Here is a 15,880-nt window from a genome sequence, read left to right on the forward strand (position 1 = left end):
ACCTGGTAACATTTCAAATGACAAACAATTCATTTTAATTAAATACAAACGAGGGGGAAAAAAGGCACCATGGCCCATTCAAGTATTTTGCATAGATGTACAAATATTTGTAAACAATACGTGGACAAGAGAGGAGGATCTGTAATCCATGAAGGATCTCTCTCAAATCAAAAGAAAATTCACATTGCCCTGAATCCCAGACACATACACAAAATGGGTGGCACAAGAGGATGCTAGAGGGTGGCGAGGTGGGGGGGCGTTGCTTTGGACTCTGCAGAGCCTCTCTGTCTCAGGCCTCTCTAGAGATGGGACACCTTTCCAGTTGGCAATTCCTGAGCTGGCTTAGGTGTACAGCAGAGCTGTTGTGCATGCATTTAACACAATTACCGCTTTTAGAACTGGTCCCCAATTCTTCAAAGTCTCCCATACCTTCTGTCAAATAAGAATAAATCAGGTCATACCTAAGAGGAGACTTCATTAAAAAGGATTACTGCAAGCAGCCAGGAGATACTGCAGTAAGAGAGGGGACTATTGCAATGCAGAGAACATTAAGACCATAGGCTCTGTAAGAGCTCTGTTTCAACCATAAAAGTCAACAAGGCTAAAAGGAATCTAAGGCAAGCAAGAAGTTGCAACACAGAGCTGGGGGGCCCAGGGCAAACCTCCCACAGAGGCAGAGACGGGGCTCTATCTCCCTGACACGTACATTTCAGCGATGGCTTCAGGCCCCTAAAAAATATTCCAAGTGTTGTAAAACTGGCAGGAGGAACCATTTAGCTTCTAAAAAGATTTACATCCTTTTTCTCGAGCAAACCATTGGTTAACCCAACAGACTAAACTTCAGTTAAGTTTCCCTCCTCCCCACCAGACGGTGGACTTGGACCCACAGTCAGCCTGAGTCAGAAACATCTTTTAACAGAGAGCCCCTTCCCAAAAAAGGCTAGGCCCGCAGACGTGCCCTGGGTGCAGTTTTCTCTAGCTGAGTTAATTCCTCCCAACAAGAGAAAAGGCCTTTTCTGCCTGGCTTGAGAATCCATGCGGATTTGACGAAGGGTCTGTGCATGCAGTAGTCCCCCTGCTCTCCCTAGGGCAGCGTTTTCATTCCCCTCCTTGCAATAATCCTTCAGACTGAAGTCCCTGCTTCCCCGTCTCAACATCAACGTCACTGTATTTGCATTTGACACCTTACTGCGGCACACTGGCAGGGGAGGGAAGGGGGATGCAATGGGAACTCTTCTTCCCTGGCCTGCAGAAAAATGACTTCCAGCTCCCCGAACAGAGCGAGATGTTGATGGTCAAAAGAACTGGCTGATGAAGTAGCCATCAAGATCAAATAATTCTACCATCTTCCAGTTCACAGTATAATTTCATGGGATGGAGGTGGTATTAAAATGATGAGGGAGGGAAAAAAAAAAGTGCGAGAGAACAGCAACCAGGACACTTCCTGTTATGGCACTGGTGACGTGGATTTCAGGTTCAGAAGGCTCATGGAGTCCCCACGGCTCTGCACTGGCACTTCAGACCCACTGCTCCTGATGTGAGGAGAAAGGCTGCGCAGGCCACAGGGACTTCGAGGAGGTACAGGGATGGGCTTAAGGACAGCTTGCCTGTTTATGGGGAAGGAGTGGGGGGCACCTTTTCTGGGACCAGCTTCGAGGCACAGAGCGTTTGCTACAGCACACTTAAAGGAGAGGTTGTCTTCTGGCAGCAAGATGGTGAGGATTGCACATGGGGTCAAGGAGGTCTGCGCCAGGGAGACAGGAACCCAACTCACTACCACCCTGAGGGAAGGAAATGCATTTTCCTGAGATCTTTCTAAACCTACCCCATGTTTTCCCGAGCACGTGTGTCCCACAAATCCCACTGGCCTACAAACCCAAGAATGTAGCGTGCAGAGATCTACTACAAGGAGGCCTTGGGGTTGGGGGTCAAAAGCTCAGCCTCCTCCCTGTATTGAGGTTTTGAAGAGCAAATAGCTGCTCCTGTAGGAGGTGGGAAGGCCCCTGGAAGACCCTCAAAGGAGTGTACACTAGGCCAGCTCACCTCAGGAGAGCCACCCAGCACCTCTCAGGAGGCGGGGACAGTCTGAGACCATCCTCAGGGGCTATGTAAAAAACATCCTATCCAGCAGCTCGCCACACCGCCCTCCTGCTGGGCTCCTCTGGAGCCCAGTCTTCCATCCGCTCGGAGCTCCTTCTGTGATGCTCGGGAAAGAGAACTGAAGCACGTGAATAAGAGAAGCCTTGTGGGAAGAAGGAGCAGGGTCCCCCGTTCAGAGGGTTCCGCCATGGCTGCGGGTGGCTGCTGACTCTAGGCATCTCTGACGGATCTTTTGGTTAGAAATAGCTCTCTTCTCCGTTCAGAGGACAATGGTCCCACCTTAAGACAGTGAGCAGACCGTCAGGGACAGATTGGCTCCCTAGTGTGTACTTTGAAAAGAGCTGGGCTTTCAGGGATGTCTGTTCCCTTTACCACATGGGCTGCCATCCCTGGAAGACCTCACCTAGACGTCGGTCAGGGTGTAAGGAGGAAGACCCTCATGCTGCTGAGGTCACAGAACACAACGAACACAAACGTAAGACTCCCACAGCCATGCCCTGAGTCCACTCTGCTCAACACTCTGGGGATCCAGCGGAAGACGTGGAATGGCCAGCGCATGAGGCAGGACCCTGACTCGTAGGTCACAAGCACCTGGTCCCTAAAAAGGACTGTTGAGGGTCCACTCACCAAAGCACCATGCATTACAGTGGGCCTGAGGGGGAAGGAGAAGACAGAATCACGGAGCAGTGGGAGAGAAAGAAGAGACTACAAAGAGCAAACCAGTAATTAGCAAGACTTCACCTTTGGCATGATGGCTCAGAGGAAGCCCAGGTGTGATGCTCCCCCTGCTGTCTACACTGCCTACAAATAGTACCTGTTTGAGTCAGAGTGACTCATGTGAATAGGGGATGTGGGGAGGGGGCGTGGCTTGTCACATGCAGCCACACAGTCGGGAGCCTCAGCCAAACCCTGGGCAGGGCCACAGAGATATCTGGCTTGGCCCTTCCTCAACCCCTAAAAGCTGAAAAGGAGAAGGTAACGGCCCAGTCTCGGTCCAGCCTGGGGCCTTGGAGGGAGACAGAAGCAAAAGACGCTCTCGTGCGGACGTCCACCACAGGACCTGCATGGACAGCCTCTCCAAGGAAGCCCCGGCCGAGGGGTTGAGCGTGGCTTCTCCCACTTGGTTCGACGGCTCTGGTGGTTCTGGCCATCTCCGTCAGACCTCTGGGCTGGGAGGGGAGATGGAGAAGCTGCCGCTCGGCCTCTGCTGTGTGCTCCCCTCCCCACCTGGGCTGTATATTGCACAGACCAACACTGAGAAGCCATCAGGTAATAAATAGTCCCTCTGGGTCTCCGAGGAGCATGAGGAGGCACTGAATCAAGAAGGGAATTGTGGTGTTTCCAGGAAAAGGGCAGGAGGAGCTCAGAGGCAGCCAGACACGATTCTTCCGGTTCCCATGGTCACGGATCCTTGCGGCATCAAGAGCCATCGAGGAAAGCGAGAAACCTCTAGACCGGTCTAGATTCTGGAGCTAGTCATCGCCCTAGTCCTCTGCGATCTGAACTCGGGGAACTGGAAAGAGAGACAGGAGGGAGAAAGACATCAGCTTGATGCCAGCCTCTGGGACCAGCGGGAGCTGCCATCTCACTTCTGACAGCTGGGAAGGACAAGCACAGCACCCGCTGGGAAGAGAGGCTTCCTGCTCCTGCAGAGGTCTGTGTATGGCTGCTCACCAAGACCACAAGTGTGTGGAGAGGAGAGGCATGGCGGGCGGCCCCACCTCGAGCTGATGCCTCACCTCCATGCATTTCCTGGAACCTGTCACTGAGCTTCCTCACCCCCTCCTTTTCCGACCCCACTGCCAGGACTGGGAAGCTAAAGACCACCAGCCACAGAGAAAGGGTAGGGAGAGGGTTCGCCATGCACACCTCCCACAGCCCAGGAAGTTTATATGCATTAACTGCTTTGATCTTCACAGCACCCAGAAGACACTAGCTAGCTCTAGCTGCTTCTTATGCTTTCTACAGACAACGAAATGCAGGCGCAGAGAAGACTTGCTCAGCTACCTCAGCCAGTTGGCCACAGCTGCAGGTTTAAAGCCAGCACAGCCTGGGCATCTCCTGTCAACACGAAGCCTAAAACGCCCTCTTATTACTTTGAGAGAGTCAAGAAGATACCAAAAAATGCTCAGCTTTTCTTTGTGGCTGTTATTCTGGCAAGAAGCAGCACGATGTGGTTTGTTTCCTCAGCTACACAGGCACTGGCTGTGGCCCTCTGCTTTTCCCCTAGACTCACCTTTGAAGCAGGTGCTACCAGAGGCTGGGCCTGCTGGGGTTCTGGCCTGGGGAGGGTCCTGCGGCCGGGCACAGGGTTTGCAGGAAGAGCCTTCTGGGGTGGCCGAGGCCTGGAGAAATCCTGTAGGAAAAGCAGTGGGCCTCAGTTACAGGCCAGAGGAGCCCGATCTAAAGAAAACAGTCCTGATAGCTTACTGATCAAGCAAAAAAAAAAGAAGTATACACTGCATGGTCCCACTTCGACAGGAAGTGTGTGTATGTGTGTATGTGTGCACCCAATGCCCAGGAAAAAAAAAAGCCTCTGTGGAGAGCAAGTTGACAGCATCTATACAATTAGAAATGACCTGTCTCTGATTAGAAAATTCACTCCCTGCTGCCCCCGTTAGAGAACTATTGGAACAGGTACCCAAAAAGGAAGTTGTGAGGATGTGCTCCGCTGTACTGTTTGTGACAACAAAGAAAGGCTACATTTCACCGATTGATAAAATAACTAAAATTATAAAATGATACACGATGTAGCATTTAAACAGAATAAAGTAGGTTGATGTGGGCTGCTGGGAAGAGATGCTTAAGAGTCATTGCTAAGTGCAAAAAGCTGAAGTCCAAGCTGCAGGAGAGAGTTTATATAAAACACATCCTACGGTCCCCCGATATAGACGTCAATGAACAGAGAATAGTCAGTCTGAAAGGATACAGGGGACGCTGATAACTGAGGTCACCCTGGGAAGGGGTGTCAGTAGGGACAGCAGCGGTCTAGGTGAACATTCAATGCTTTTTTTAAAAAAACAAGGTCATGGGTGCACTGTCTGGTCAAAAAAAGAATAAGCCTACAAAAGAAGAAACCAGATTTCTTCCCACATTGGTTGTTTATAAGTAGCACAACTAACAGGGATTCTTTGTGGATTAATGTTACTTTTACGTTTCCGTCATTCTCAACAAGGCTTTTCTCTTATTTAAAATCAATGCAACCCCCTCACTGGCACCTGGCACTCCGACCCTTCCATCCTAACCCACTTTTTTCTTCTTTGCCCCTTTCCAGTACACATTATTTCTTCACGTCTCAAGTGGCCTCTGTGCTTGTCTCTCCAGCAGGGGCAGAGGTCCTGGTCTGTGGAGCTCACCGATCCATCTCAAGCTTTCAGAGCTAGGTTAGGTATCCAGAAAGTCTTAAACACCTATTAGATGCATACCCATGCTAGTCAACTTTCTTCAAATAATTATGCATTTCTGCACTAGCCAATTTTTTTGAAATCTATATTTCTGCTGTGGCCAAAAAAAAATGTTTTTAAGGGGCAAAGTGGACCACTCCCAAGCTGGTGGCGTTTAGGGCTGGGAAAGTAGCTTAGTTTAAGAGCATTTTCCTACGACGCACCAAATCCTGGTCTACGTCCCCAGGAGTGAGGAAAAGAGGGAAAGAGGAAGGGAGGGAAGGGACCCTATTTATTGATTTGTTCCTTTTCTTGAGAGAGCTGCAAATGAGCATAAAAATGGCAAACGGCAGGCACGCAAAGAGGGCAGAAGCAGGGTGCACAGCCAAGGTTTTCCGTGAGAATCTTTGGTCAGAAAACTGAGAGCAGACACTAAAGCTCAGAGAACAGGAGAACAAGAAATTCATGTGGCCCAAATGTTAAGGACCTGACGCCGCCATTTCGGGCTGCGTTTCCGGGTTCTTTAGGCCTCCATGCCACTATCTCAAGTTTCCTTTTCCCAAGGCTACGATAGTTTAGAAAAATGAAACAGCTTCTGCAAGGCTAAGTCCTTAAAAGGCAACCTGGCCTGCTCACAGATATGCAAGAGCCCAGCCCAAAACCAATAAAAGGACCATCCTTTCTTTGTTCTCTCCCTCTGTCCCTCTCTCCAATCTGCTCTCCTGAACAAAGTCTCCTGTCCGACCTCTCGGTGTGTGGCCTTGTTGTTCAGCGTTGCTGTTCCTCTTCAACAAGAGCCTTGTTCTTCAGCTTCAACCCTCCCTCCAAAGATGAGACCCCGCACCCTCCCTGCTCGGGACACTCAACTGCCTGGAGGCCAGGACTTCTCTCTGGCTTCCAGGGAGAGCGAAGACAGCTGGGTGCAGATGTCAGGTTGCAGAGCGAGCTGCTAGGGGCTTGTTATCTGGGCGGGAGCCTTATCAGCTGTCAGCACTGGGCCTCCCAGGGCTGCAACCTTCCTTGGGCTACCTCTGATGTGACCCAGCTCAGTTGGCCCAGGGGCCTCACAGTCTCCTTCCTCAGGGGCGCTATCTCCCAATCGGGTTTCACAAGCCAAAACCTGGGGTGTCATCCCCTGTCTACTCAATTGGCAGTGTCTGTCTGTCTTTATGTATTTCTTGTCAGCTTCTCTCCGTCACCCCTGCTCACCCTCAGCCTCCAAGCTACGACCATCTTTCTTCAGGACAACATTTATACCTTTGAACCAGTAAGCCCATCAGAGTAGCACTTTCATTTTCTGAAACTGTTCCTTTAGCTCTAGTATAATATACACATAAAAGGCGAACAATATATAAGTAGGAGAGAAACGATCAACAAGTGAATGCACGTACATTATCCCACCCAGGTCAAAAATTGGAAGACCAACAGCCCCAGGTGTCTCCCAGACCTCACACCTTCCTCCTGCCTCAATGGAACCCAAAGAACTGACTCTTGGCACTGTCAATCCCCATGTCTCTCCTGCTACCACTGTCCCCTTCTCGTGGAACACAGACAGACCCAAATCCTGACCGCGGCTGTGTGGCCCAAGCAGTCGGCCCCTCCTCCCCATCAGTCTTATCCCACAGATCCTGGGGCCCAGGCCAGCAGGGCTTGGAGTTCCTCCAGCCTGTGGGGCTGTCCATTCCCCCTTCTAGGAAGGGGTCTCTGCCCGCCCCTCACCCTCACAGCCTGGGTGACTCTTGTTTCTCCTCTGGGCCTCAGCTCCTCAGGGAAGCCTTCCCGATTTTCCCAACCAGGTCAAGTCCGCTGCTACTGAGCATCCCCAACCTCACTGCACAGCAGTTTCCACTGCTGTAACTGCAGAGCCCCAGAGCCTCTGCCCTGGAAGAAGGCGGGTCTGCTTCGCTCACAGGTACCCGGAGGAAGTGGCACACGGCCACAGAAAAGGCAGAAGAGGGATGGACTTTCAGCTGCCACCTCTCCAGAGCAGCCAACACCTCTGCTAGAAGGGGTGGAGCCGAGAGCCTGAGAGGGCGATGCCCTGGGTCAAGGCCTGGCCGTCCCACTCACAGACGGTGCCGTCTTGGATGAGTCCTTCAACCCTGTCAGACTCAACAACTTGGGTAAGAAAGGACGGTCGGAACACCGCAGTGCTGCCCTGCAAAAGAAGGCCCATCTTGCCTGCAACCTACTCTCAGAGCGGTGGCCTCCACTGCCTGCCCCACCTTGCACCCCCAGGCCAGGAGCAGCTGTGCTGGGAAGGTGCTTGTGGAGACACTTGACACTGGCTCAACGCCCCCCCCCCCGCATCCAGAGAGAGCGGGAGCAGAATGGCAGGCAGAACCTGGGCCTGTTTCCCACTCTCTTGCCTCCTGCTGCCCCTGACACCCCTAAGCTAGTGCTCAGCACCCTGGGGAGACACAGAGTGAGACCGGCCCTCCTCCTCCCATTCCTTGAAGAGCACCCAGGGGGGTTTTCAGGAAAGATGCTCGGATGCACGGCTCACTCCCTCTTCCTCCTCCAGCACCTCTGCTCTTCTTTCTCGCCCCTGTTTCTCTCCACCTCTTCCTTCCTTTCTCTCTGCTGTGGGCTGAAGTGTGCATGTGCCCTCCCAGGATCGTGGAATGGGCCGTATTTAGAGGTAAGCCTTGGAAGAGGTGATTAAGCTAAAATGAGGCCATTCCGGTGGGCCCTAATCCAACCTGGCCTCTTGGCAGGAGTGCAGTGGGTCACTCAGACTCCACAGATGCACGAGGACAGGAGAAAGGCCATGTGAGGACACGGTGAGAAGACGGCAGTACGCAAGCCAAGGACAGAGGCCTCAGGAGAAGCCAGTACCTTGATCTTGGACCTCCAGAAGTAGGAGGAAAAACTTATCTGCTATTTAGGCCACATTTTGTCACGGCAGCCTTGGAAAGCAATACAATCCGCAACGCCTCCCCTCTTTTCCTTTCTTCCTTTTCTCCCTCCTTCTCTCTCCTTGGGAATCCTTCCCCTCCCTTTCGGCATGGACTTTCCCATCACACCCCTGCCGTACACTGAAGAAAACAAAAGGACAGCAGAGAACCAGAACGAATGCCCTCAGCCCTGGCAAACTGCCCCACACGCCAGGGCCCTGCAAAGCCTGCAGCTAACCCCACAGTCCTTCAAACTGGAGCAGCCCTACGGGAGACCGCGGGCCCATGGCCAATAAAAGCGGCCTCACCCAAAACACACACGCCAGTCTCAGAGGGTATCTACCCGGCCACCACCCCGGAAACACCTGTGTCTGCACCAGGGCACTCTGCCAGAACCAGGTCATCTGGGCACCACACGCCGAGGGAACGGGCCACTGGGTGGGGCTCTGCTTCCACAAGCATCAGTGCTGGAGGAGCCTGCACTCCCTCTGCTCCCAGAGGCCCCGACCCTTGACCTGTCCCCCAGGGAGCAAGGCCTCAGGCTACATCCCTCAGAAAGGTTTCCCTTTTAGCAGAGACACTTGCAGGTACACTTCAGGCAGATACGATGAGGACAGCAGTACAGGGGTGTCCAGCTCAGACTGGAGGGCCCAGGAAAGGCCCCTGGAGGAGAGGCATCTAAGCGTGTGTCTGAGGGTGAAGAGCTGTCCAGAAGCAGCTCGTCAGGCAGAACAGCATTTGCAAAGACTCAGAGGGGAGGAGAGCCCAGAGAACTGCAAGAAGTTCATTTTGGGTAGTAGAAGGTGGTAGTTTGTTGTTCTAAGTCCGCTGAGCAGGAAGGAAATGCTCTCTGGGGATTAGGGGACGTCTGGGGAGTATATTTCCGCACACTCATCACTCTAGTTTTCTACAAGTTCCCTGGATTCCCCGGAATTCAGAAAAGGCAGCCAGCTCAGACCATTCCTTCCTCCCGGTCTTGGACATTACCCATGGCAGGTGCTGCGAATCCACTTACCTGGGAGAGGATGCAGTTGGGTGCTGGAGGCACAGGCCGGTTTGGGGGAGGTCTCCGGGCTGATTCCTTTCTCTCTACTTGAGATGCAGCCCCCGGGGAGCTCCTATCAGTCCTGCTTAGATGGGCTAACAGTGGAGTAGGTAAACACCCACCATGCAAGTAGTCTGGAGGGGGCCGGGGCGGAGGCTGGGAGGGCTTCCTCAGGGCTTCAGGGGTGCTGGTCACCTGTGTGTGCAAAACGAGGAACTCCTGAGATGAGGAAGAGGTGATGTGCTTAAAACTCAGGTGCACCCTCTGAGTCTCATCGAGATGACCGTGGGTGGGATTGACAGCCTGGCCTGTTAAACTCTCAGGGATCTTAGAGGTCAGATGCAACTTTTCAGGTAATCAGGGGACAACAGAATCAACAAGTGTATCTCTCCAGCCAATAAATGGCTTCTATTACCAATCCCATGGGTATTAGGAAAATCCAGGAGAGGCTTGCGGGATAAAGAGGAAGTAGCAAAGCTCACCAGTGCACAGCCCTTACCTTTCGCTTGCCCTGGGGTGTTTGCAACTTGAAAGTTGGGTTGGCATGGCCAGTTCCACCATTCGGAGACACCCTAAAGGGACAGCTGGAGACACAGAAGAGGGGAGGAGGGGCAGGTTAAGCAAGGGGCAGGGACAGAGTCCTTTGGACGGCTCTCCCGAGGCCTACTGTGGAGGAAGCGCATTGGCTCTCTGAACCCCACCTTCCTCGTTAAGGACAGTGTGTGTGGCCAATGGAGAACTCACAAGGAAAGAGTTAGCCTTGTACACTGCAGAGCTTTCTCAGCACCTCCTCTTCACCTGTCAAGGAACTTTAGTTCCTAAGCAGACACAGGATATCACCAGCCATCAACCAAGCCACCTCAGGCATGAATTTGAAAAGACATGGGATTTAAATCCTTTTCGGAACAAGTGTAACTTAACAGAAGACTCAGTTGTCACAGAAGACATCTTCAGTGACCAGCAAAATGAATCACTTAGGAAAAAAATCGATTTTCTTATTGGGTTGCTTCTAGCCACCCCTGTCTTTGACTTGGGCTAGTCCTCCCTTCTCTATTGCCTAGTTACCTCCTCTTCAAAATGGAGGATGCCAGGCACGGTGGCGCATGCCTGTAATCCCAGCATTTGGGAGACAGAGGCAAGAGGTTTGCCATGAATTTGAGTTTGAAGCCAGCCAGTGCTATGCAGTGAATTCAGCCTGAACTACATAGTGAGATGCTGTCTCAAAAAATGTAACTAAATAGATAGATAAACTAATTAGATATAGAATGGCAAATTTTATATTTCGATTTGAATTGGAGTGAGCATTGTGCCGAGGATTTGAAAGTGATAAACATGCTCAGTAAAGACGGCCTACAGTGAGATCATCTAGTAATGTCTGTCACTGGGAACTATTTATAGCGAGATCATCTAATAATGTCTGCCATGGTCACAGAGCACAGCATATAGAAGGGGAGAGAAGGCGCCATGTACTTCCATTTGCCTGTCTTTCTGCGTTAGACCCACTACCACAAACTCACTCACTAAGTGCTGCTCACAGACAGCTTTGCAATACAGAAGGGGACTCGAGCTCTTCATGGCACCCTTTCGTACCTGAATTGCTGTATCAGCTTGGAAGGGAGGACAGAGGGCTTGAGTGGGCCCAGCTTTCTGTTCTGCCTACAGTAGTAGATCAGCATAAGGACGGCCAGCAGGAAGAGGGCGCTGAACACACCGGCGATCACAGGACCAATACCTTCCAGAGGAACCGAAGGCAGAGATTTAGAGGTTATCCAGGCTACAGCAAGACAAGACACTCCTGATTCTTCTCCCACATTGATTCACATTTAACTTGTTTTACTCATTTTATCTTACAAACTATAAAAACTACAAATTATATACTACCAGAACACCTCCAGGGTGCTGTGTGTAGACATTATAATATAAAGGCCCCGTAGCCACTTCTATTTCATTGAAAAATTCTCTTTTGAGGCAGGCAATTCAGGCTTTATTATCATTTGCCAATAGTTTTCAGCCTGAGCCATGACTTTTCTGGACACAGAGCAATGAACACAGAACACTGACAGACTTAGACTGGCATAAGACTAGAGCTCTCATCCTTGATTCACAATTCACATTTTGTTTAATCAAAACTGCCTCAACATTCTCATGAATTATAAATTTAAACATACAAATATATTTGCTCTAATGAGATATACTTTCATCTGTTCTACACATTAGGATTTCTTCCTTGAAAGAGGTCTAGATTCTGTGAGATTCCCACTAAAAGTCTAAAACTTTCCTCACTGTAGTCTTTGCTCATGATTATTTTCAAGCGCCCCAAAAAGGACTTGACTAGTCACCACCCCAACCCCCAAAACAGATGTGGACAGCCAGTGACCTACGACTTTCCTTAATCTCTCACTCTAATAAGCAGGTTCGGCCTCCTCAGTTAAAGGAGAGAAGAGTGACCAAGGAAGTACCCACATCAGCTGCCTGCCTTGGGCACCATCCCACCTGACCTCTCCTTATCTCAGTTTCCTCATCTCCAAAGTCGGGAGGCGGAAACAGCCTCAGTGTGGACACTCTGCAAAATGACACCCGTCCCCACGGTGTCCACCCTTCTCACAAAGACAGGCGGAGCCCTCAAGCGGCCAGGCACTCACTGTTGGGGGGCATGGGCCCACTGTCTATGCTGCCCCCGTGGCCGGGTGTGCTGCAGAATGGTGGGGCCCAGCCCTGGAAGCAGTGGCAGTTCTGGTTGTTGTTGCAGACCTAGGGAGAGGGGAGAGCAGAGGTGTCAATGCTCCAGAGGGCTCCCACCCCCTCGGGTTCTGCCCCACACTCAGCACCAGCCCTGGGACACACACCCCGTGACCACTGCACTTCTTCTCGCAGTCTTCAGTTTCAAAGAAAGAGGTGTTCCTGCACTCTCCCTCGAAGCAGATCTGCAGTGAGGGGGAAGCACAGCCATGAGTATGACACAGGGACACGGGGCAGGAAACAGGACATGAGGTTGTACACTTAGTGCACGTGGGGACCCAGAAAGGAAGCCCATCTAGCCCATCTTCTGGTCACTTAGCACAGTGGGAAATCTAAGAACCTAAAAATGCTGCTATTACCTTTGTGATGAGAGAGAGAGCAACAATTCTATTGCTAAACTATTATATTTGATATCTATAACATGTTGTGCTATGTTAACTATTTGTCTCTTAATAGACTCTATTTACCATTATGTTTAAAAATCATGATTTTGAAGCAGCCTACTCTGTGCTAGAAACTATATCAAGCATTTCATATTTTTTGTACCTTCACTGTCATGACTGACTGTGCTCGACATTATTTCCTCCAAGCCTCTCTAACTTAGACCATTTTTACTTCCTAAGGTCAATGATAAGGATGAAAATGGTAACAGGCAGCCCTTCCAGATGCTCCACAGACACGATCTGAAATAAGCCTTAGTCTACGGATGACACTCTACTGCTATCACTATACAGACTTTTCTAAAGGAAGCTATAGAGACTCAGAAGTCAGAGAGACTTGCACATAAGCCCAGGCATGGCCTTCTCGAGTTCACACTCCTCAGTTTCCCCTTTCTGTAGCTCTGCTCCTGTATGAGGCGGGGGGAAGGGACTCACGTGGTTGAAGCCACACTTGGTCCCAGTCATCACGAGCCCTGGGTCCAGCATGTCATCCTCTTCAGGGCTTCGGTAGACATGGGTACCCCGGCACTGAATCTTCTTCCCGTTCATGACAATGGTGGTTTCGATAGCCACTGCATTGGACTCCAGGGGCACCTCCCGAGAGCTCTGACACTGGATCTTCCCACACTTGGCGTCCCTGGGCCCGAGAGAGAGGCAGGGGAGATGGAATCAGAAGCTGGGGAGATCTGGGGTACCACACGGCTTTAGTCTTTCTTGGCCAAGGCAGGAGGCTTGGGTGAGGTAAGGAAGAAGTCCAGAGCAATGAGTATGTTGTAAGGGTCCACCAGGAGAGACCCTGTGTGGGCTTAGATCAGGGGGATGGAAATGACTTCATGTTCCTGAGCAGATCTAGGCAGGAAACTGGTCTTGGAAAATCCTAACTTCAGATACTTGCATGGCCTGAGCAATCTGTCCCCTCAATCTCTGTCTACTGCCATCCACTCCGGCACTCCAGCCAGGGGCTGGGGTAATCTGACTCTTCATTCACCCTTGTTCTTGGATTTGAGCTATTTTCTAGCCCCGCCAGTCTTTCTTCCATAGCCACTGCAATTCATACCGTTATACTCTCTTACTCGAGCTTTTAGAAACTGATTTCCCTGCCTTCAGTCTTGCCCTGTGGCAGTGAGTTTGTCCTCTTTCATGTTTTCAAGCTGAAGTCCAGACTTCCCTAACCAGTCATGGAAGCTTTTTCATAATTTAGCCCCTGCTTACCTATCCAAACTCATTTCTCACAGACCCTCTCCTTTGTACCTGAACTGTATCAAGTTGCTATTAGCTCTTGACATTGGGCACTCAGGAGGGAGTTTGGCAATAACTACTAGTTTTTCTCCAGCCACCTCTCTGCCTAGACCACTCTTCTACATACCAGTACCATGACTGCTCCTGTTCACCTACTTAACCGCTCCATGACGCGTAGCTTCCCTGCCTAACCCCGGGACACTAAGATGGGTTGGGTGGCTCTCTCTACATTCCCATTATCACACTGTACGACTTATTAAAACCTTGACGGGCTCACACAGGGTCGTGCTGTAAACTTTCAGTGGACAGTGAGTAGGTAGATGGACACATGGATGGATGGGACAGGATAAGTGCACGAGCGGGTGGATAAACAGATGGGCAAATGGATGGGTGGATGGACAGATGGTTAGAACAAATGAATGAATGAATGAATGATCTATTCAGATTAGGCCATAATTAGCACTCTGCAAATGATCCAACAGATCTCTGTCCTACTATGAGATGACCCCCAAAGGGGGACTGATCAGCTTTCTAGGAAGCCTTGCCACTCACACCTTCTCACTGATTTTCTTAGGCCTGAATGCTGCATTGTCAAACAACAGGCTAGGAACAGACACGGACTTCAACTGATTTCTGTGGAGGCGGCTCTGGGGCCACCAGAGGCTGAGCTGGGTGGCAGTGAGCAGGACGGAGCAGGAGTTTATCTCTTCTCATCCCACGGGGTCCGCTCTGTGGTCATTACCTCATGTTACACTTCTTGTTCTGACCGTGCATGTCTTTGCCACAGTTTCCATATTCGTCTCCTGCCACATTCACCCTCTCGAAGCAGAGATCAGGGGCAGGCTGGGCTCCTGGGTGCACAAGAAACAACATAGGTCAGTACACAAGGCTGTCAGCAGTCCCCAAGAATGCCTCTCCGGTACTCCTGTCAAGTATCCTGCCCCCATGTTCTCACCAAGACTAACTGAGAGAAAATGTCTTCCATTTGTTGTTACATCTTATCAAGGAATTATATCTCGGGAGGGTGCATGCTAAGCTTACTATCTAATTACACAGTGCCATCACATGTCAGGATTTTAAAAATAGGTAATTCAAGCATAAAGCTGTGAAGACGCAAAGTATGTCTCTGGAACTTTTCCTCAGAGCCATGCTGTTCCACATGCCCTACATCCTGAAAAGGCAACAATTAGCGGTGCATTTTCTAGAGATAACTGTATCTTTGTATTCTGTATCTCCAGATATAATCTGGGTGTATCTTCTAGAGCAAATCTAAGTAAGAAGGAAGCAAATCCTATACACTGATATGTATCTCACGTTTTTATTTAGTTGTTGTCGGAGATGCTTTTATTCAGCATACAGTCGCCTCCTTTTACTTAGACACAAAGCACTGCACTATGCAGACTGACCAGAATTAATTTACTTGGTCCCTACTAGAAGGTGCAGAGGGTGTTATTGCTTTAGCTAAGAATAGCGCAATTACCATCTCTGAAAACGTATCTTCACATACATATGCGAGTACAAGTGTTGGCTGTTTCTAAGCAGTGGAACTGACAGGCTCCATCAATGTATTTAAAATCTTTCTATCTCCAAATCGCTTTCCTGGGGGGTTGGATCTGATCCCTCACACCCTCCACAATATCATATTACTGTTGTTGTTCTCAATTTTCAATCTTTGTAATCTGATACATGAAAAATTCTACCTCGTATTAGTCATAATTTGCTGTCTCAAGATGACCAAGGTTAAAACCTTTTCACAGCTTAAAGGGCCATTTGAATTTCTGTTTCTGCATTGCTTTTCTGTTCCAGTCATTTTCTCCTTTATATCTAAATTATTGTTACTAAATAGCAGACTCTGAGAGCTGAAAGCACCAAAGGATCAGGAAGACTGCCAGCCACTGGCTCTTTCGGAATCTCTCAATGGGAAGAAAGAAGTGGGGTTTTGTTGTTTGTTTTGTGCCACTGGGAAGTGAACCTAAAAAGTGAACACACTGGGAAGAGTCTCACTTCGAAGCTATTTTTTTTTTTTTTTTTTTTTTT

At 50.1% G+C, this 15,880-nt stretch overlaps 1 protein-coding gene across 1 annotated transcript in view; it reads right to left on the reverse strand.

The window, feature by feature from the left end:
• Positions 1-15,880, reverse strand: part of Adam19 (ADAM metallopeptidase domain 19) — a 154,092-nt gene continuing 138,212 nt past the window's right edge. Inside the window, exons 15-23 of the mRNA XM_010622280.2 lie at positions 14,586-14,694; positions 13,040-13,241; positions 12,272-12,349; positions 12,068-12,176; positions 11,016-11,157; positions 9,925-10,009; positions 9,396-9,620; positions 4,337-4,456; positions 1-3,613 (exon numbers count right to left, since the gene is read on the reverse strand). Coding sequence (XP_010620582.1) covers positions 3,560-3,613; positions 4,337-4,456; positions 9,396-9,620; positions 9,925-10,009; positions 11,016-11,157; positions 12,068-12,176; positions 12,272-12,349; positions 13,040-13,241; positions 14,586-14,694 — 1,124 coding nt within the window. The 3' untranslated portion in view covers positions 1-3,559. The remainder of the gene's footprint in view (positions 3,614-4,336; positions 4,457-9,395; positions 9,621-9,924; positions 10,010-11,015; positions 11,158-12,067; positions 12,177-12,271; positions 12,350-13,039; positions 13,242-14,585; positions 14,695-15,880) is intronic.

This window comes from Fukomys damarensis, unplaced genomic scaffold (genome assembly GCF_012274545.1).
Source record: "Fukomys damarensis isolate Sample0158 unplaced genomic scaffold, DMR_v1.0_HiC HiC_scaffold_9, whole genome shotgun sequence".
Lineage (NCBI taxonomy): Eukaryota > Metazoa > Chordata > Mammalia > Rodentia > Bathyergidae > Fukomys > Fukomys damarensis.